The 22,682-nt window shown below is 34.3% G+C and overlaps 2 protein-coding genes and 1 long non-coding RNA gene across 4 annotated transcripts in view; all 3 read left to right on the top strand.

Annotated features, from left to right (window-relative positions):
* LOC148943326 (centrosome-associated zinc finger protein Cp190-like) overlaps window positions 1-22,682 on the top strand; it is a 651,851-nt gene that overhangs the window by 145,900 nt on the left and 483,269 nt on the right. The gene's annotated exons all lie outside the window — the stretch shown is intronic.
* The window catches only part of LOC148943328 (uncharacterized), a 406,409-nt gene that overhangs the window by 6,739 nt on the left and 376,988 nt on the right, over window positions 1-22,682 (top strand). The gene's annotated exons all lie outside the window — the stretch shown is intronic.
* The window catches only part of LOC148943333 (receptor protein serine/threonine kinase put-like), a 79,307-nt gene continuing 59,564 nt past the window's right edge, over window positions 2,940-22,682 (top strand). The window contains exons 1-4 of the mRNA XM_089101726.1: window positions 2,940-3,051; window positions 4,734-4,910; window positions 10,437-10,649; window positions 16,436-16,637. Coding sequence (XP_088957852.1) covers window positions 2,940-3,051; window positions 4,734-4,910; window positions 10,437-10,649; window positions 16,436-16,637 — 704 coding nt within the window. The remainder of the gene's footprint in view (window positions 3,052-4,733; window positions 4,911-10,436; window positions 10,650-16,435; window positions 16,638-22,682) is intronic.

The raw sequence follows: 22,682 nt of genomic DNA, 5'->3' as shown, positions 1-22,682 counted from the left end.
TACATAATTTTACGGTCTAAATAATCTGATTTTTGTAAAAAAAAAAGAAAAAAAAGAAGATGTAATTGCATGGGATTGAGGGCTTTGGAAACCTTCCTTGCACAGGAATTCTGTACAGGAGCAACTTTCCACTGGTGGGGGGATTTCCAGGAAAGTTTTGGAGAGGGGATTAACAATCAGAACTAGTATTTTTTCAAATGAAATTATGCTTAGGAGAATTTTTCAGGCCGACTCCAGAAACACAAGGGCCATTTAATTAGAGTACGAAGTTTTTTTTTAAAGTTCTAAGATACTTTAGTTTGAAGAGCGAGGTATTGAGAGGGGGAAATCACAGCCATGATACGGAATGATTTCTATTCATTTTAAGTGTTAATGTTGCCCCTTACAGCTAAAAACTTTTTTTAATTTAATTATCTTAGTAAATTGTCTTTGATGGAAAGGCAGTGTTGTCTTGTCATCTTTTCTGTGGAATATTTTAGACGCAGGGTTTTTTCGCTATTCAAAAAGTTTGGAAGAATAGGGAGACAAGCCTTTGAACTAGAATAGGATACTATGAGCTATTCTAATGACTGTTGTCAAGTATTGTTCTGATATGTGAGCTCTTTAGAGGAAGATATGTCAGATGTTTTGCTGAGTAATTACCTTGACCAGGCCAGAAGATGAATATCTTATCAATTGATTTTTCCTAGATAAATAACTTTTTTTTTTTGAAAACGTATCAAACTGGCTTTTGATCTGAGTTTTCTGGAACACAAACTGAAGCAAAGCAGAGACTGACATCTATGATAAACAAAAAAAGTGCCAAGTGTTTCATCTAATGACACCTGAAGCAAACCCTGCTTCCAATATAATTTGAAATTTTTCAATCATTAGGCAATTGTAATTATTGAATTGCCTTCAAAGAGCGCCGTAAGTGGCGCTCGAGCCTCATTGATGTACGAACGTATAGAGGAGCTGATGTAGGATCTGACCACTCGCTTATGATGGCAAAGTTTAAAATCAAGTTGAGGAGAAATACAATGAAGACTCCTCGTCCCGACCCTCTTTTTGACTCAGACAAGCTGCTAAACAAAACATTGAAGCACGATTTTGTGTTAGAACTTTCGAATCGCTTTCAAGTTCTCTCTCAACCGGAACAGTTAGATCAAGAACACATGTGGAAGGACATGAAGACTTGTTTTCAATCGGCTGCATCAGAAATTCTTGGCTACAGAAAGAGCCCGAAAGATCAGTGGCTTTCAGACAAAACATGGGCCCTCATAGAGAAAAGAAAATGTATAAAACAAACCCTTCTTCAGAATCAAATGCCATCTTTAAAAGTTCCAGTTATAGAGAAGCAGATAAAGCGGTCAAAAAAGGGTTAAAAATGATCCCTATTGTCAAATTGAAAGGAAGGCAAAACTTGCAGAAGAAGCTGCCAAAAGAGGTGACTCTACAGCCCTTTATAGGATAACAAATGAAATAGTTGAAAAGAAATGCTCCCAAGATGCCCCGTTAGGCATCCTTCTGGTGCTTTACAGACAGAGCCAGAGGTTGTAAATGAAATATGGGTGTCACACTTTGAGAAAATTATGAATAGACTTCCTCCAGAAAACCCCCCGAATATCCCCTCGATACCACTTTTTCCCCTGAATATCAGTGATGAGCCACCAAGTGTGACGGAGATAAGTACTGCAGCAAGGAAATTGAAAAACGGAAAATCGCCAGGTGAAGACGGAATAACGGCAGAAATGATTAAGGCATCAATCCCACGACGAATCTCATACTGGGTCAAGTTATTTACCAAAATCTGGGAGAACAGAGAATTACCAGCTGAATGGAAGAGAAGCTCACTGGTGAGACTTTTCAAAAAGGGTGATGCTATTGTTCCTGGAAACTGGCGAGGAATCATCTTACTACCATTGCCCGGAAAAGTGCTTTGTCATGTTATTTTGGCAAGGATACAGACCGAACTAGATAAACACCTGAGAGATGAACAATATGGGTTCCGTGCAGGATGTTCCTGTGCGGATCTTATTTTCACTTTACGCATGCTCACAGAGGAAAGTCAAGAGTAGCAATCTAAAATATATATGACTTTCATCGACTTTGAAAAGGCTTTTGATTCGGTCGACCGCGAAACTTTGTGGCAAATTCTGAACTATTACAGCTTTCCGGATAGAATAATTAAGATAATTATGTCATTGTGCGAAGGGAGTGAATGCTGCATTAAGACACCAGAAGGCCAAACAAGATACTTTAGAATCTTATCTGGAGTTAAACAAGGATGTGTGTTGTCACAACTGCTCTTTATAATAGCTATTGAATATACCCTTCGCAACACTACAACAGATGGCATTGAATTATCATCCGGTGTAACAGTCAGCGATTTAGATGTCGCAGAAGACATAACATTAGTTCAGAGTTGCAAGCAACGTTTGCTGTACTTCATTCACAGGGTCAGTTTGAAAGCCAACCAGCTTGGTCTTAAAATGAATGCAGGAAAAACAAAAACCTTGGCAACATCCAATTCCCCCCTACATATCACATGTGCTGGTGAGGAAATTGAACAAGTTATTCAGTTTAAGTATTTGGGCAGCATCATAGAGAATACTCTATGATACCACAAAAGAAGTCATAACTAGAATAGGTCAAGCTAACGCAGCCTTCAATCAACTGAAAAGAATCTGGAAATCCAGGAATTATTCAAATTGCCTGAAGCTGCGCTTACTCAACAATAACGTTTTACCAGTTCTCCTGTATGCCGTTGAGACTTGCCACTTAAACATTCAACAAGAGAAGAAAATTCTTGCTGTTGAGAACAATTGCCTCCGGAGGTTCTGAATATACATTGCTCGGAAAGGGTCTCAAACGATACCATTCGGAGAATCACCAATCAACCACTATTAACCGACACCATCAGATCCCTTAGATGGAGGTATCTCGGACATGTTTTAAGAATGGAAAACCATTCAATCCCGAAGTCTAGACTTGAGTGGCAGCCAGTTGGAAGCCGGAAGCGAGGAAGACCTCGAAACACATTGAGGCGAACCTCCAACATTGACCTATGCCGTATGAATTCCTCTCCAACCAGATTAAGAAGATGTCTACGCAGCGGCTCATCTCAGACCCGATTGATGAACATTCACTGATGCCCTAGGCGCCCCTGGCGGCGCAGGAGGACCTAAGGTCTAAGGTAAGGTTTCAAAAGAACCTGTTGGAACCTATTGCAATTTATTATTGTTTGCTTATTGAGCTTCAGTCCTCAGCGTGCTATAAAACGGAAGCTCAGTATTTTTGGTTAGTTTCAAAGGTTGTACGAGTTTTCAAGAGTTTATTTTATTTTTGCAATTAATTTTATTATGTTTTTTTTGCAAGAATCTCATTTTGATGTTCTAATCATATTCAATGGAGCATAATAATTACGATGATTCAATTTATCGTAATTCATCGTAATAAGTTTTGTTGAATGTGGGACAAGTAATACAGAGAAATGAGAACTCTTCTATTATTATCTGAAAGCTATTATAATTTTGTTATTTTATTTTATTTATTTTATTGTATATTGTTATTTTATGTTGTTATTGCTATTTTATACGTTATCGACTATTATTAGTTCATTTTTATTGATGTTGTTTATTCTATTATCTTATCTTTATTTTATTATCTACTATTCCATTATTAGACATGTTGATTCTCTTCTTTTACTATCTTTTACCATTATATACCTTTCTCAGGAATGGGAAGAATTCTTATCAGGGTCCCTTATAGTAGTGTCAATTCAGGAAAATGGAGGGGGATGGTTTTTTTTTAATCTTTCAACTAAAATAACAAAAGGTATTTTCCAAGAAACTACCAAAAGAGAGAGAGAAAAAAAAATTATTTTTATTAAAGACCAATATTCACAAAAAATGCAATCATGTAAATAGATAAAAAATAAACCTCATGGGAACCGCGAATCAATACTTACACAAGATAGAAGACAGAATACAGCCCATTCTCCCCCACCCATCCTTATTCATTAAGAAATTCTTTATCTTATTTTTAAAAGAGGACACACTCTCAGCCATCCTAGTGCTTTCCGGAAGACTGTTCCATACCGAAACACCCACACGCCTAAATATAAAACTAGACCTAGCAGTGTGTCGTCTCTCTTGTACTAGGTCCTCGGAATTCCTTGTATCATAAGAATGGTACGCAGAACTCGATGATAAAACATCACGAAAGTAATTAGGTACAAAAGATAGTGTTTTTCAAAATCCGTGGGAGGGGGAATGCAAATGCAATAATTATTGCATAGGCAACATTTGAATTATTGTCTTCTGAAGATTTATGCATTAATAACATGGTGTATGTTTTAATGTTCTTATAAATTGTTGGAGGGCAAATGTCTGTCAGAAAAGGATTTTTGCACCGAGTCTATTCTTTATTATTTTTAGGTATCATATGCCTTTCTCAGAAATGGATTTTAAAATTACTAATAGAATCACTTGATTTTAATTAAACTATTGCTATTAATTATATTACTAATGTTTATTACTTAAGTTACCAATTAGCTTTTAGTATTTACTAATACTATGGGGTCTATTATTTAACCTAAAGGCCAGATTTACTAATTAATCAGTTACTAATTAGAATTACTATTAATTACCTTTAATTAAATTATCCTAATATAATTACCATTAATTAATTACTCTTGTAACTTGGTTGTCAGTTTTGTAATAATCTGTTATATATTTAAATGTTTCTTTAAGGTTGTTGGAAGCCTAGTGATGCTGATGAATGTGAATCAGACTCTTGTGTTGGGAAACTTCGTCCATATCGACCAGGAAAATCGAACCTCGCTTTCTGCTGTTGTAAGGGCAATATGTGTAATCTAAGCTTCAATTTCACCGTCGAACCTGAGGACGATAACTCCCCTGATGTAACTGGTATGTGTGATTCAAATTACGACATGCCTTAAGGGCGTAACTGACATATTTTCTGAAAACTGAGCTGTGCACAATGTTATAAAATACATCACACATAGGAAAAGCCTACGGCTTTTTCTTAGTAGTAATACCGAAGAATGAACCACTAGGAATCGGACAGAGGAGTCATTCAAATATGACATCGTACCCATTGAAGCAACTTTTCAAAAGATCCCTGTGTTATATTATATTTGTTTTTTTTTATGAAGTTTCTTAATTTATTAAGATTTTCTTTATAAATTATGAACTTTTTATAACTCGTTTTTCAATTCGTTTTTATTTGAGGATGTTGTTTTCGTCAAAAACGGTTGACTTTGAATTAATTTTGCGGCAATTGTTTATTGCGTCAACCGCAAAGTCGGAGCTTTTCTTTTCTCGTGAAGTTAAGTGTTTCGTTTTTCGTGATTAGAAATCAAGCAGGGTTTGCACTATCCCCGAATTCGGGGATTTACTCGAAAATCTATGTGTAACCCCGAAATAAAATTTGGTTCCCCGAATCCCCGAAAGTCACCTAATCACGGTCCCACCCCAAGTGATTTATCACTAGTAACTACCCCGGCCAAATTTTACTTTGTATACTATAATTCTTCACTACTATCTTGTTCGCTAATTTTCGTCTCTTGTGTTACTTAGCATATACACCAGACGGATACAATTGCAATATACACGGTTCTTCGTATGTTGACAAAAGTATCGTCTTTATAAAATTAAATAATAAAAAAAACAAGTTTTTTTAAACTGAAAGTAAGGAGCGACCATAAAACCTAAAACGAACCGCCATTATTCCGTATACGAAAGGGGCTGTCCCCTCCTCCCCGCCTCGCTCTTTACGCTAAAGTTTATTTATTTTGTTATAATGTCTTTGTCCCACAGAAAAATTTTCTAGTACTGAGAGAGGTGGTGAGGAGGGGACTGCCCCTTTCATATACGGAATGATTGCTGTTAGTTTTAAATTTTGATATCGCTACTTAATTTTAAGTTAAAAAAGCTTGTTTTTTATTTAATTTCTGAACGTTTTTCAGCTAATTCAGGTTCAATTTTGGCTCACCGTGCATGAAAAATTAAACCACAATTGGCCCATTAGTTTTGGCAGATTTATTCCGGATATGAAGGGTCGCCCCTTCTCAATACCTTGCTCTTTACGCTAAAGCTGTTAGCACTTTTAAAAAAGCTTCCTATTTTTATTAAACAGCCCCTGCTGTTTCAATTTTAGTAAACAGTCAAACTTTAGCCTGAAGAATAAGGTATTTACGAGAGGGCAACCCTTCTTATATGGCGTAATTTCTGTTCGTTTCTCAAATAATGCCGGTAAATCTGGCTCACCCTCTACGAAATATACCTCTCTCCCTCACGGAACTCCTTCGTGGAAATTTCATCCAACGTAAAATGCCTCCTATCTGTCAAATTCCCTTAAGGCAGTTCCTTCCTTGCTGAGATTCCCCCTCCCCCACCCTCTGTAAAATTGCTTGTGGACGATTCACCCCGAAAAATCGTCCTTAGTTTTTTTTTCCATTGGAATAAGACTTTAATTTATAATCAGTTTCTCTGTCACTCCAGAAATGCCCCCTTCCGTGGAAATCATTTCCCAGAACACAAAACGCGAGGAACGAATCCCCGGATAATCCCCCCGAACATTTCCATATAAAAATTTGGCAAAGAGAATGTACGGCAATTAAAAAGAATTTCGTATAGTAATTCTGTCAAAACCCAGTGTAACATTTGCCCTAGAATATTCACTCATCAGAAATTTCCTACCAAAGAAAGATTCTCCGCTTAGAAATCCACCCCAAGCACCACCCCCAACCCACCCCAAAAAAGGCTGTGTACATCCAATAACAAATACTATATGTAAACAATGGGCAAAGTTCACAACTTGCAGCCCTTTGCCTGGGGACTGTGGCGGGTCATTTTACACCTGAAGACATAGTTATTAGATTTTTCGACTATGCTGAACAAAATGGCTATCTCCAAATTTCGATCTGGTGACTTTGGGAAAAAATGAGCGTGGGAGGGGGCCTAGTTGCCCTCTAATTTTTTTGGTCACTTAAAAATGGGCACTAGAACTTAGATTTTGGTTCGAATGAGCCTTCTCGCGCGGTATTTTAGAACCACTGGGTTGATACGATCACCCGTGGGAAGAAAAAAAAACATTATAATCGTGTTTATTAATAAAGTAAAGCATCCGTGATCTTTCTTCTGGCAGAAAAAAAATACGAAATTCCACATTTTTGCATATAGGAGTTTTAAATCTCTACAATAGAGTTATCTAATACGCTGAATCTGATGGTGTGATTTTCATTAGATTCTATGACTTTAGGGTGTGTGTCCCCTCTTTTTCGAAAATAAGGCAAATATTCTCAGGCTCGTAACATTTTGATGGGTAATACTAAACTTGATGAAATTTAGATATTTGAGATCAGCATAAAAATCTGATCTGGTTTATGTGTACTCTCCTTTTAATGCGATTCCTTGGATCTTATTGAATGCCATGGCGAATCTATTATCTATTATTTCAAATATTGTGCAAGGGTTCTGAAACGCCACAGCCATTTCATTTCTACCAGATTTCTACTTCTCTTGATGAATAACGAAGAAGACCAGCGTCAATCCAACGACTTGCGAAGTTTTTAACACATGAATAGGCCCCAATCTTTTGTAAATTCAAGCTAGGGTTTGAGAAAGACTGATGAAAACATTAATTTTCGCGGTCAACATTAATTATGCCAACGGTGGCGTCAAAAAATCATCGGCGGCGCGCCGTCGCTGCTGTTTTTGGCCCCGCCGCCGCCGGTATTCCCTTATCGGCGTGGCGCCGGGGTCTAACTAGATATAAAGAATACCTTCCAAATGAGTCCTCAAACATATTTCTCTGATTTTTAAGTGTCTCACTAGTGACGACAGAAAAAAAGACATCACTGCATTCCATGTGAACAGTGATTTTCCTTGTTCCTGGAAATGGAACTGGACCGTAATTCTTCTATATGGGGTTTTCAGCTATGGAGATTCTAATGGTCCAGTTTTCATTTTGGTTTAACACCATTTTGTGGGGATTTCAAGCTGTTTTTCGAACTTTCCATAAATTTGTTCTCGCTACAAACTTTTACCATTGATATTAATTAAAATAATAAAATTGAAATAAGATTCGTTACTTGTCTGTGATCCTGACCACACTCAACTTTTTGATCTGAGTAAAATCGGTTTTTCTGTCTGCATTCAGAGATAATTAGCTAAGTATCAGTGAGAGGGACTACTATACAGGTATATTTTAATTAGATATTTAATATATGCAGTTGGTTTGCTTAAGTTAGGTTTAATTTAATATAATATATTTAATATAATGCGTTCTGGGCGGCCTGCTTTCCATAAATCTTTGTTTTAGTTTTCATAATTTTGTTTCTAAAGTATTATATTTTCATCATATTTTGGTATATGTCATTATGAGTAACCTAACTTCACTTCTTGATCGTGGTCGGGATAATAGACAAGTACCTAAGACCGTTCTCTTCGGCCTTGTGGCCAATCTGTGGCCAAATGAAAAGGAGGCTGCTGTCTGGGCTGGGAAGAGGCCATAAGAGACCACAAGAAAGGCCATAAGAGACCATAAGAAAATTGGAACTTCATGTGAGGGGTGAAGAGGGAAGCATGGAATAGATTGGGCTGGAGGAGGAGAGGTCGCAGGTGTGTTCACCTGCGACCAAAAAAAAAAAAAATTTATTTAATCAAGATGTATAGGGAAATTCATTTTCAATATGATTTCGATTATTCGTCTTGCTAAATTCAGGTGAACTCCATTCAATAAGTATAGATTTCAGTCAATTTATTTCCATTCAATTTATCTGAAAATTTGTTTCTTTTATTTTATTCTTTCATCTTATTACTTATCTTTTTATTATCTTTATTTTATCTTTAGTATATCTGATCAATATATCTGAAAAATCAAAATTCGTCTGTATCCAGACTTTGTGAACACCCTGCATTGTTACAAAAATTATATTGTATCAGAATCAAGTATTTAACAGATATAGAACAAATAAAACAGACTTTGAAAGCAGTCGGTGCTGAACTCAAAAATCAGTCGATGTTGTTTACTCGAACTCAAATGTGTTTAATTCTCAAAACTGACTTAGCTTGAAACTGAGATTTGGCAAGTTACGTTAAACGTCGCAAATGGATGTTAAACTTTGCAAACGGATGTATTTGCATAGAGGTCCAAGTTATAACGCAACCAATAAAGATCCAAGTTATAACCCAACCAATAAAGGTCCAAGTTGTAACACAACCAATTTAGAAAAACTATTTTGTTTATGGGCGGAGTCTTTTGGACTGATTTTAAGTAATTGGATTTGATTGAATTACTAATTGGGACGAAGTTTCCCCTTGAACATCTTTAGACATATTTTCACCTTTGATTATTCTTTAATATTATTTGATATTTCGGATTGGCTTTGACTATTGTTCCATTCATAGCTATATTTGGCAACTTTTCCGGAAGCTATTCGTTTTTTAAGAACAACAGTTTATACTGCATTAATGAATTGAGTTTAATTGTGCCATTAAAGATTAAGAAGCAGATTTGTATTACTGTAATTTTTTTAATAATGAAAGCTAATAGGCCAGACTGAGAAATTTGTGTTTTCTTGGTTGGGGGGGGGGGACACAAGAGGTCAGTCTGAGGGCGTGTCAGGACTTCCTAGGGTGTAGTCTTTTTGTCGAGTGTTACAGTTATTCTTGTTATATTTCCCAGTAGATTTACATTTTTGCTCAATATGTAATTTCTAAAGAAAATATCATTTAAATATAAATCCTGTTCAAAATATAAATTGAACACATCTACACCAACAAAGTTTTCAAACTGGTTTCTTTGCAACTCACTCCTTGTGCATCTTAACAAGACCTTCCTCAGGTCTTAAAAATAGGTCCTTCATGCTTGCTTCATGGATGTCTTTTTCGAAATTTCTGCTTTGTTTTTCGTTTATTTCACTGGCTGAATCTTACCCTCGTTGCGTTTTATTTTTTATTTTATTTTCTTTTTTTGCTCTCTGTTTTTCATGCTTCATGTACAGCCAGTGTGGTTTGAACCTACTTGTGTCAAATTTGGTTTTCAATTCCGGAATCTTAGACATCTATTAGATCCTATATATGTGTTATTACTAACTCTTAATGTAGGAGGTGGTTGCTATGAAAGGAAAAAATGAGAACTATGTTAAGAGCTAAACAATTTGAATAATAGAAGAAGAGGAATTAAAAAAAGAGAAGAATTGTTACCTTTATCGGTGCATAATGAGCATGTTCATTGATATTGGCTTTCCCGCACAGGATTGCACAGTATCTAACTAATTCCTGGATTTGCTGCTCTATTGCCCTAAAGTACTAAATGCAACATGTCTATTGTGCAACATTAGATAGAAAAAGAACTATTTAATTGTTAATAATTTATTATTTAATTTTACTATTGTCATTTAACTATTTAATTGTTTAATAATTTAGTGAGCCTCGCAGAACCGTCGAGAGGAATGAATATGGTGTTGTGGTTTGTTGGAATATTGGTTGTGACGCTCGGGTTTGCCATTTTGATTGTGATGAGGATGCTTTGTCAACGCCAGAAGGAAGTGCAAAGCCGGCTCTCCAATGACAGTGATGAATGTCGCTCTTTGGTTGACTGTTTTGAGGCTAAAGATCTGAAAATTATGGAGATCATTGGTAAATTTTTAGCTAAAAATCTATGTTAATTAACTTTAATTTAGTCATAAAATAATTTAATTAGTTCAAATCGAATATTTGAACTACGAAACAATTACTTGTTTCGTCATTGGAAACATATAGTTTCCAAAAAAAAAAATGCTTTGTCAACGCCAGAGGGAAGTGTAAAGCCGACTCCCCATGACAGTGGTGAATGTCGTTCTTTGGTTGACTGTTTTGATGCTAAAGACCTGAAAATTATTGAGCTCACTGGTAAATTTTTAGCTAGTTTATAAATGATTGTTTAAAATTAATTTATCTTATTTAAAAATCTATTTTAATTAACTTTAATTTAATCTTCAAATTCGAATAATTTAATTACTTCAAATCGAATATTTGAACTACGAAACAATTACTAATGGTGACATCATTGCAAGCATATAATTTGCAAAACCAAATGCTTTGTTAAGGCCAGAAGGAACTGCAAAGCTGACTCTCCAATGACAGTGATGAATGTCGCTCTTTGATTCACTGTTTTGATGCTAAATACCTGAAAATTATGGAGATCCTTTGTAAATTTTTAGTCAACTTTTAATTAATTATTTTTAGTTTATTTTATTTATTTCGATTATCTGCGTTGATTAACTTTAATTTCGTCAAAAAATTAATTCAATTAATTTTACTAAAGCTGATCAAATTATCCATCTTTGGTTGACTGTTTTGATGCTAAATACCTGAAAATTATAGATACCATTGGTAAATTTTTAGTCAGTTTTTAATTAATTATTTTTAATTAATTTTACTTATTTAATTAATCTACATTAATTAACTTTAATTTCATAAGAAAATAATTTAATTAATTTTATTTAAATTAGTTCAATTGATTAATTTCAATTAATTCATTAAATTGAATTCGATGAATTTTAATTAAGTGTTAGCTAATTATTCTTAATTAAGCCTACTTTTCCCCTTTTTCACTGGTGTGCAATCATTTATTTTTGTAACATTCCTTGCAGAGCATGTAAATGAATAACCCAAGGACAATTTTGACAGTTTGTGCCCATATAAATAAGAGGGGAAGTAATGTTGAATTGCAAGAAAAGAAAGATGTAGGTTTTCCTTCACTTCCTCCCAATTGTAACATTGTCTTTAAAATTGAAAATTAATAGTTATATTTTTTTTACCACCTACATGTAAAACAAATTTTTATTTTCCTTATCAATACGAAACAATTACCTTATAAGGAATTTTTACCTTATCAATTAATACTAAAGTTTGAGCAGTTAAAAACTAAACATGGGTACTCAACAAATCATTTACGATTATATAACATCTGTCGAGCCTTTTTTTTTCAAGGTGCTCTTCCGTCACAGGGCACCCCTTCCAAGGTTAAACCAAGACTGTAATCAATTATAACAAAAATATTTTTATCAAACTGTTCGTGGTAACGAACTGTAAGTAAGGAGCGACTCGGCTCAATAGTAGCCGAAACTCTAAAAAGCAGAAGTCAATTGACGCATAAAAAAATTTGCTCTTTATGTTGATAAAAAAAAAAAAAAAAAAATTTCAACTGAAAGCAGGAAGCGACTTTAAAACTTAGATCGAACAGGAATTATATGAAGTTGCTTATATGAATATATGAAGTTGTTATATGAAGTTGTGAAGTTGAGTTATATGTTAGTGTTATATGAAGTGTTATAGGAAGTTGTGAAGTTGAGTTATATGTTAGTGTTATATGAAGTGTTATAGGAAGTTGCGAAGTTGTTTTATGTTATATGAAGTTACTTATATGAATTATACCGAACAGAAGTATATGAGTGAAGTTGCTCTTTCTCACCTCTCGCTCTTTACGCTAAAGTTGGACTTCTTGTCACAATACTTTAAGAAAGAGTGCTTAGACACCAGGACCGTTGAATTGGAATGGCATATATTTGTGAAGAACCTTAAGACTTTAGCATAAAGAGCGAGGGTTAAGAAAGGGGTAGCCCCCTCATATACATAATAATCTCAGTTCGTTCTAAGTTCCACTGTTGCTCCTTACTTTTAGTTGAAAAGCTTGTTTTTATTTATTTAATTCACTCCAAAGATTTAGATTTTTAAGGGTTATGTTCCGTGTAAAAGATTTTTCTTTGTTATTTTCTTCAGTCAAATGGTTTTTATGTTTCAACATAAGACAACAGTTTGCTGTCGCTGCATAGCCGAGATTCAGCAATATCCATCTACCGAATTAACGGGGGGTTTTGTGACAAGACGTGTCGTAGCGGCCAATAGTGCCAGCATTAAGTTAAAATAGTGTTCACAATTCTTTTGATTCTGCTCTACGCAGCCATATTTTTGAAAACATGAAATACTTTTGAAAACACCTCCCTCATTAGGAATGATTTAGGAATTAAACAAGTTGCACGTGAGGCAATTGAAATTAAACTTAAGCAAAATAATAATATTTCTTTAAATATGAAATGAGAGAAGTAGTCACTCAATGCTTTATACACAAACTTAATTAAAAATGACTTAATAAATTATATTACAAAATGAATAGCCAATACCTAAGAACTTGCTATAAAGACTTTTTAGGTTAGCTGCTAAAACAGCAAGAATCGCATTGAAAACACGTTCTTCATTTGTATCTACCTAAATGAATTGCCATATATAAATATAATGTATATGTAAATATAAAAAATATAATAAATATAAATATACAAAAAATATAAACATAATACATATATGAATAAAATAAGACTTGCAATAAAATGCGATCTTTAAAACTAAAATAAATAAAACAGCCCCTGAATCACTACTTAGAAACAAGTTCCTACGAAAGGAGGTACTTCATTCAGGTGGTCCGAGGCAATTCGTGTTCTTTTATCTATCAGTCCTGGTTAAGCTTCGTTGACGTAATAATTATGAGACTGTTATATTTTTCTCAACCATCTTAAAACATCTCAACCATCTTAAAACATCTTAAAATAAATAGTCAAGCCAATCTTAAAACAAACAGATAATCCACAAAGAAGAGAAGGTCTACTGCACCCCTAAGCCCTAAAAAACCCAGATGTCATTTGCACTTTCCGTAAAACAAAATATATTTAAAACCCTTGCTGTTCCAAAACCATTCCAAAAAGTCATATGACTTTTTTCATGAACGATAAAAAGGGCTATAGTCAAACAAAATCAAACTTTTTCTAGCATTGAAGAGCAGACTATCGAAAATTTTCGAAAATTTAGAGCAAAGCCACCATTATCACCGATTTTTTATATCGTAGAGCATTGTATAGGTTATAAGTAGGTCGGGTATTATATTAGTATAAATTTTGTCCTTGGCGGGGTGGCTTATTGCATTTCAGTTTCAGCAGATCCATCTCTAGTGATTACTGTACGTAGTCTGTTTATTTCCAATGCAGTTTTCCTAGCATGCTTAAGAAATTAGGTTTTTACAAATTTTATTTTATGCCGAGAATATTTTTATGACTTGTCTTTCTCTACAAATTTTTCCAAATAATTGTTGGGTCTGAATTGTTGGCTTTGAAGTTTTACCAAAATTTCACTATCTTAGATAAATTGCCTATTGTTTTACTTGTTGTTGCTTTTAAGAAAATTTCTATAACCACGGAAAGAGGGGAGGGGATTCCCTAGAGTTCACTTGTTTTTCTAATTCCGTATTAATGTTAATATTTTTATCTTTATTTAAGGTCATATACATGTTTTTGTTTCTAAGATGATTCCTAAATAACGGCAAATGGTAAATGATAATATTTCTTTCAAATGAGATTTAGGGTAGCACCCACTTAATGCTTTGTACACAAATATAATTAAAATCGATATGACAAATTATATTACACAACCATTAGCCAATACTGATGAAACCGTTACATAAAGACCTATTAAGTCACCTACTAAAAATAAACAATATTAGCATTAAAAACATGTTCTTAATCTGTACCTGAACGAATTTCCTAGTGTCGTCTCTGGGACTGTTATATTTTTTCAAATTTTGCTTTAAAGGTCGTATTCTATTGTGTCTTATTTTATTTATACTTGTGGTTTGCTGAGAACGGCTCTTGAATGTAGGGACTGAAATATTCTTAAGGTTTAAATATTTTCACTGTCTTTGGTAAATTTCCTGTTGTTTTACTCTTGTTTTTACAATGACGAAAAGCATGTTCTTTTGATAAAACTTTTTCTAATTTTTGTTTATTAACTTATTTCAATAAGAGGCTAATTCATCAAGAAAATATAACATTTTCCATGCTGATAACCTATTAATGCTAAGTTCTTGAAATTTTTTAGTAACCCATCAGGCTATGTCACTGATAACCTATCAGTAGTATTATTAGTTTTGTTGCTGAATAATCTCATTTCATAAAAGTCTGGTTTCTGGTTCTCTTTTACATTCATGGGGCGTTGGATAGACCAAGCGTCCTCAAATCCTTTCAAATATCATACTTTTCAAACATCCAAACGTTGATCTCATAATCAAGTAATAGAAATCAGATGACGGTACTTTTACCCGTGCCAAAGATGACCCCCCCCCCTCGCTCCCCCTTCCCCGGATCCGACCTTGCTTGTATATGAATATACTTTTAATTAAGAATCAGGAACGTGGAAACTGAACTTAATTTCCTGAAAACTTTTTCTACTTGGTATTTATTTATTTGCTGCAAAAAGAGGTTAATTCATCAAAAGAATTATAATTTATCGTGCTGATAACCTATTAGAAACTTTTTTAATCTATTAGGCTATGCCACTAATAACCTATCAATAGTATTTTTAATGCTTCTACTTAATGATCCTCTATAAAATCCAGTCTATTTTCGATTTTATAGAATAACCTTCTATATTCTGGTTTATGCAAATTTCATGGTACCAAGAATAACCTTCAGTTTCAAGGAATAACCCTTCTATAAATGTGAACAATACAAACCCTACAAATAAAGTGAATATATCACTCATTGCCTTTTTTATGCTCTTTCTGAATATAATAATCACTAATTCATTTTTACATTACCTAACCTTTCTAACCTTACCCAAGTATATAGCCCATATTATATATTTTCCATGTATTTATTGATTCTCAATTTTATTATTATCAATTTTCACTCTTTGGAATTATGATTTAGTCAATTTTATTGATTCAATTTATAGGTAAACCAGTTTGGTATTTGACTAGAGACATGGGGGCCCATAGGCTGAATTTTAGGGGGGGGGCTACCTGGTCTAATTGGCACTTCCAATGCTGTATTATAGAAATCTCAAAATAAAAAACCATAGGCAGTGCAATAGTGCTGCCTACATAAAGTGCAATGTGGGCACAATATAACTTCCTGAAAAGTATTAAAGGTTAATGCAGAGTAAAAAAAACATATTTAGAAATATGATAAATAAACTTGCTCAACTTGCATTGGTTGTCTAGGCCTTTTTTTGTTCAGGAGACTTTTTATAGTGGATACTTAGAAAAAAAAAACTAATAAAGAGCAAAAAAGGAAAGCCAGATTTATTTCAGTTTTATGGAGCGTTGAAGTAAGGCAGACCGACTTTCGTCAAGTCCTTTTCAAACATCATACTTTTTTCAAAATTCAGCGTTGATCTTATAATCAAGTCACAGAAATCTGATTACAGGACTTTTTACCCATGCCGAAAGTGTCCCCTTTCCCTGGATTCGCGCTTATGTATGATAGATATACTTTTAATTAAGAATTACAATTGTGGAAACCGAACTAATTTTCCTGAAAACGTTTTCTACTTTGTGTTAATTTATTTACTTGAGGCAATAAAAGGCTAGTTTATAAAACAAAATTTATTGTGTTTAGGTCATGGGCGGTATGGCACTGTGTGGCGAGGAGCTGTTGCCCCTGATCGTGATGTGGCAGTTAAGGTGTTTCATCAACAAAGTCAAAATTATTTTTTCAATGAGCGTGATATATACAGTTTGCCTTTAATTGATCACCCCAACATTGTTGGCTATCTTGGCTCGGATGAAACAATTGGACATAATGAATTTGTGGAATACAGGTAAAACTTACCCATGTCTGGGCAGAACCTAATCAGCCCTTATGAATATTTGACGAGACAGAATTAATTTATTAGAAAAAACATATATGTATATATATATATAAATGGATAGCCCATCTAGCCCTTGGGATAACCCATCTAGCCCTTGGGAATAGCTCATAAATTCTTGTATCACTAGAGGGCGGGATCAATTGGCCTGTCAATCATATGGTGCTTGAGGCTGGCAAGCCGAGAACAGAGTATTTGAAGAACGGCTTCATTCGACGTTGCACGTCAGTTTGGAATGATCTTCCTGAAGATGTTATACGTAAAAGTTTCCCTGTTGGCTTTTTCAAAAGAAGATTCAAGAGTCGTCTAAAATCATGATAAGAGACTAGCGGTAAATTATGGTGGACGGCATTTACATCCCCCCCCCGGCGATTACCTCCCAGGAAAATCCCCCCCCCCCCCCGTGGAGAATAAGGCTAAGGGTTGGCTCTTTTTTACCGCTCTACTTTAAAAAACAAACAAACTTTAGCATAAAGAGTGAGGCGTTAAGGAGGGGACAGCCCCATTCATATACGGAATAATTGCTGTTCGTTTTAAGTGTTAATGTCGCTCCTTACTTTCATTGAAAAAAAAATCTGTTTTTTCTTTATTTAATTTTATAAAGACGATACTTTTGTCAACATATGAAGAACCGTGTATATTGCAATTGTATTTTTCTGATTTATTTGCAAAGTAACACAAGAGATGAAAATTAACAAACAAGAGAGTAGTGAAAAATTATGGTATACAAAGTAATGTTTGGCAGGGATAGTCACTAGTTATACATCACTAGGGGTAGCACCGTGATTGGGTGATTTTCGGGGAACGAAATTTTTTTTTTTGGGGGGGGTGACCCATAGGTTTTAAGGAAAATCCCCGAAAATTCGGAGACAGTGCAAGCTCGATTTATAATTAGGAAAATGGAAATACTTAACCGCACGAGAAAAGAAAACCTCCAACTTTGCGGTAGACGCAATAAAGAATTGCCACAAAATTAATTCAAAGTCGAACGCCGCCACCTCTGCCAACGGCGGCACGCGTGCGATGTGCCAGCGACGTTGTAACACGTCGCAGGCGGTCAACCGGGCCTCTCGTTGGTGGCGTTCGTCAATGCGCCGGGGTCTAGATACAGTTAATTATGTTTATTTGCAAGTCTATTTTAGTTTTAATTAAGGCTATTTTAATAGTAACATTCAAATCCATTATCCCTGATCTCCTAACAGTCCATATTTAGATTTTTGAAAATGGCATTCTGCCAACTGTGATTGAAATGCTGTCAAATTTCTTATTGACCTTTAACTGTGATCACAAACAAAAGCCAGTATTTCACTCATTTTATTTAATTTAATAATGAATTTATAATTAAAATCCAAAAACCTTGCTTTGCCAAAAAATGAAGAGGTGTGATGGAAACCTATTTCCCATGTAACTAACCATCTGTTTTTGTGTGCCAAGAGCCTATACACTAGTATATAAGTATAGATACGCGCATGCCCAAGTCTTGGGGAGGGGGCTTCAAAACTAAGAAATTTCCAAATTTGGCCACAATGATTACAATGAGTGCTTGTAATCACTCTGGGAGATAGGGAATCCCTATGCACAAAGATTAATATTAAAACAGCTATATTTCATTAAAGAGGGGGCCCAACTAGGGATTTTTGGTCTATGGTTCACAAGTAGATCAATTTGATCTCTCTTGTGGGACCAATATATTTGCACTTTAGGTGCAAAAATAAAGTTAAAATATACCTCTCATTTCCATCAGAAATAAATTTTACCCCCGCTCCCTCCCCCCCCCCTAATGTGCAAATATATACCCTGAAGTGGTATATATAGGGGTGGGGGTAAAATTCATTTGCGGCAAAAATGATTATTATATTTGGAAAAATATTATATTTATGCACAAAGGTTTAAATATTAAAACCGCTATATTTCATTAAAGAGGGGGCCCAACTAGGGATGCTTGGTCTATGGTTCACAGGTAGATAAATTTGACCTCCCTTGTGGGATCTAATGTTTATTAATAAAACAAGTATTTACCAAATAATCCCTTAAGATAGAAAAAAACATTTCAAAAAACATTTCAAGTGTTAATCAAGTACATTTACATCTAGGTATTTAACACTCAGTACTTATTGTTAACATTTGGAAGCATTGAATACTCTAGCATTAAGATTGAATAAGACTTTAGATTAAACTAAAGATTACTTAGATTAGTCCTGGGTTAGGGAGGTCGGGAGGTAGAAGTTAATTTGAGATTGATAATGTGAAGGAGTTTGGTTTGCTTCCCCCCTCCCATTTTTTAGTTTATTCAGTTTTTGTTTGTTCGTGTGTTTTTTAAATTGCTAGCCGTTTTACTGCACGCCAGCAAAAACTTAGGTTTTTTCATTAGTGCAGTAGTTGTGAATTGTGAAGTGTTATAATCTTGTTTATTAATAAAGTAAAAAAAAACTTAGATTAAAATAGAAATACGAAATGTTACCATTGGTGAGTACACCCTGTTTCATAGGGAACCCTTGTTTGTCATTTCCTCCAGAGACTTTGAGGATATATCCTTTCCATTCATCACCAAGACTATCAGCTTCTACTTCATGGCCCATACGCTTATCATAGAAAATTCTAAGCTTCTTCTCATCATCTATTTTAAAAACCTTTTGAGCCCCAGTGGCAGGGTAGCTTATAGTCAGCTAAAAAAAATGTCCTTTTAAACAAAACAAATCCTGTTCAAGCAATGTCAGGGCAGGAATGGCATAGGTTACATATATTTATTTCAAAAATCTTTAAATTTCTCCCATTGAGGAAAAATTTTAGCCTTTTATTTTTGAAATAAAAAATTTCAAATCTAAGAAGAACATTTTGTTACATTTTTCGAGTTTTTCAATGACAATGTAATTAAAAAGATATTTTTCGACGAAGATTTAAAAAAGGTACTTTTCAAAATCTTGACCCGTTTTCGACCCGTTGTTTTGGGGTTATTTTTCTCAAAAAGAAAGTTGTAACAATACAAACTATGAATTCATTTAATTTTTAACACTTTAGTCAGTAAGGGTGGAGATGGGTTAAGCAATCCCCTATTCTGGGTATTTTTTTAATACCCAGGGTAGCTTATATTCAGCTAAGAAAAAAATCGTCGTTTGCAATATAAAACAAATCCAGTTCAAAGAATGCCAGTGTAGGAAAGCCCCTTGGCTTGGGTACAGGCTCAAAAAATCAATCAGAAAGATTAAAAAAAGAATGTTCAAAAAATCGAAAAGATTTTAAAAAATCTTAAAATCTTCCCTGTTGAGGAAAAATTTCAGCCTTGAGATGGGTCGAAGAGAGATGGGTCATATTACCCCTTCCTGGTAATATGTTTCCTTTTATGTCATACGCACATGTTGCAGAAAGTTTAGGCCTATAAGAGGACAGAAAGGATGATTTCCCATTGGAAGAGAGAGGTAGTTGATGACAGCTTCACTTACCTTGGTAGTATTGTTAGTAAAGATGGTGGGTGCAGTGAAACTGTTCTAAGTAGAATAGCCAAGGCCCAGGGTGTTTATTCACAGTTGAAAAAAAGTTGGAAGAATAGGAAAGGATAAGTGCATGAACCAAGATTAGAATATTGAAAGCTACAGTATCATTTTATACAATCCTAAAAAGGGTTTATGCGAGATTTGCCAATTACTCACTCGGACTATCTGTCTTGGCTTTTTCTACAATTAGCCATGGCTTGATGCCCGCAACTACTTGATTTTAAATAAATCGCATTCCATTCAATTAAATCAAAATTCAATTAACTAACGCACTAGCTACGACGGCCACAGTGGGCAATGAACAAAGGGTGGTATATCAACATCAACTTTAAACTCTATACTATTGATAATAGTCCAAAATCAGGTTAAATAACTTATCTTATTGAGGGGTGAAAAAAAAATTTTGATGAATTTTCGAAAAAAAAAATATATATATAAAGTACACTTCTGATGCGAAAAGATAAATGTTACTTGAGAGGTCCACAAAATAGGGTAAAATTCATCTGCAGCCAGAAAGCTATAAGCAGTAGGTCTCTGATTTAAATATATTCAATTTTTCAGCATGGGGTTATTTTCTGTGGGGCATGGCGCAACTGATCCCTCCAGACCCCATTCCCCCCTTCCCAACTGAAATTTTAGTTTCTCCAAAAATCGTGCCAAAACTGAGATAAACCTGCATATTTCAAGTATTCAGAGAAACGGGTCTGTTTTCTTTAGTATATCTTTGCCTTTATAGTACTATATGGCATTTTTCATTTTTCGCTGTCATTTTCAATTGATTTGAGAAAATTGGCTCCAACTTTGTCCCCTTACCAAGATTATGACGAAATTACGTCACTGTTTTCCGATATTTTAACTGTAATGAATTTATCTTTATTTCGTAGCCTGCAATGAATTCTATAAATGTTTCACAAGTTTGTCCAATTTAGATTGAAGTCATTTAACTGGTTTACAGGGTTAGGTGTTGATAATTACAGTTTTTGTTTGCTTGTGATATTTTTTATTTTGTCAGTAAAGCGTTATTTTTGGTTAAGCATCACATAATTAATTATAGTTACATTTAGCACGGGTCACTGTTTACCTACAGTTCTTTGCAATAGCTTGTTTGTTTAGCTCTGTACTTTTCATAGAATAAATCTATTTTTTAATTTAATTAAAATATACCCTCCTGGAAAACCTGTTCACATGTGTAATATGGCAGAAGACATAAGAACAGGAGTAAAAAAAAAATACAACCATCCCTTCCATATGAAGTGGCTCCGAGGAAAAAAAAATCATACATTGAAGCCTTATAACTCCATACCGTAGGCCACGCTAAAGTGTTGTTTCTTGATATAATGATGGAAAAATATATGAGGTAAAATTTAAAATAAAAAATAAAATTTTAAAATAACGTGACCAACCAATTGTTGTTTTTCCGTTAATATTAGCAACAACCCTTTTAAACAAAGCTAAAAAAAAAAAAAAAAAAAAATCCCCCTGTTGTTTTCATTGTAATAACATTATACATTCAAATTAATTTAAAAAGTTATTGTAAAAACCAAAATTATTATCATTATCCCAACGAAACACATTCCCTTTCGCGGCGCGGGATCGAACCTGAGATCTCCCAATCGGCGGGCACAATTCAGTTCCCTGTACCAGCACAAGGGTAACTGATAGCGTTATTTTAAAAGGTTGTGTTATTTGGAAGAATAATAATTTGCTATCTTTAATCCTTTCATGTTGTCCTGTTGGCTTAAAGCTTCGGCTTATGTGCACGGATAGTAAATACCACGACAATGTTTTCAAAATAGCTTAGATAGAACTCCTTTTTTAATAGTTTGTTTTGCAAGGAGTTGTAACTGGAATTGTAATTGTAATTGTTTTTGGCCTAAGAGGAATTCAGTAATACAGACTCCACAGACTAAGAGGAATTCAGTAATACAGACTCCAAGAGTAATATTAATTCAGTTACGCATGAATATTTCAATATGCTTTGCATTATCATGAATCCCTTTTAATCGCGTCAGAAACTCAGAGTATCTCAATGAAGATTGAACATAATTTTAAGGCTTGTTATTAAATAGAAATCTAGTCAGGTAGTAATTTGACTTTAGTAATACATAAATTTTGGAATATTATTGTCATTATCGGAATTCTGAACTACTAGCACCAGAAATGCAGAATAACTCAGCGAGGCATTAGCATTTGTTTATTTTTCTTTAGCATGTATAAAGCTAGACACATCGATTTTTTAAGTCAGTAACACATTAATATATGACTTTGCATTTACTAATCATAATTCCGTACTAATAGAGAAAGAAAATCTTATTATCTCAGCGATGATGGAACTATATTTTAAGTATCTGTATTCTAAATAAATAGAGTCACAGAGTAATAGGAATTCAGTAATACAGGAATTCAGGAATTTTATTGGCATTATCGGAATTCTGAACTACTAGTACCACATAAGAGGAATTCACTAATACAGGAGCTTTATTGGCATTATCTGGATTCTGAATTA

The sequence above is a fragment of the Artemia sp. Qi Xiang Cuo genome, chromosome 15 (assembly GCF_049724085.1).
Source record: "Artemia sp. Qi Xiang Cuo chromosome 15, ASM4972408v1, whole genome shotgun sequence".
NCBI classification, from domain to species: Eukaryota; Metazoa; Arthropoda; class Branchiopoda; order Anostraca; family Artemiidae; genus Artemia; species Artemia sp. Qi Xiang Cuo.
This window is presented reverse-complemented; position numbering and strand designations above follow the sequence as displayed.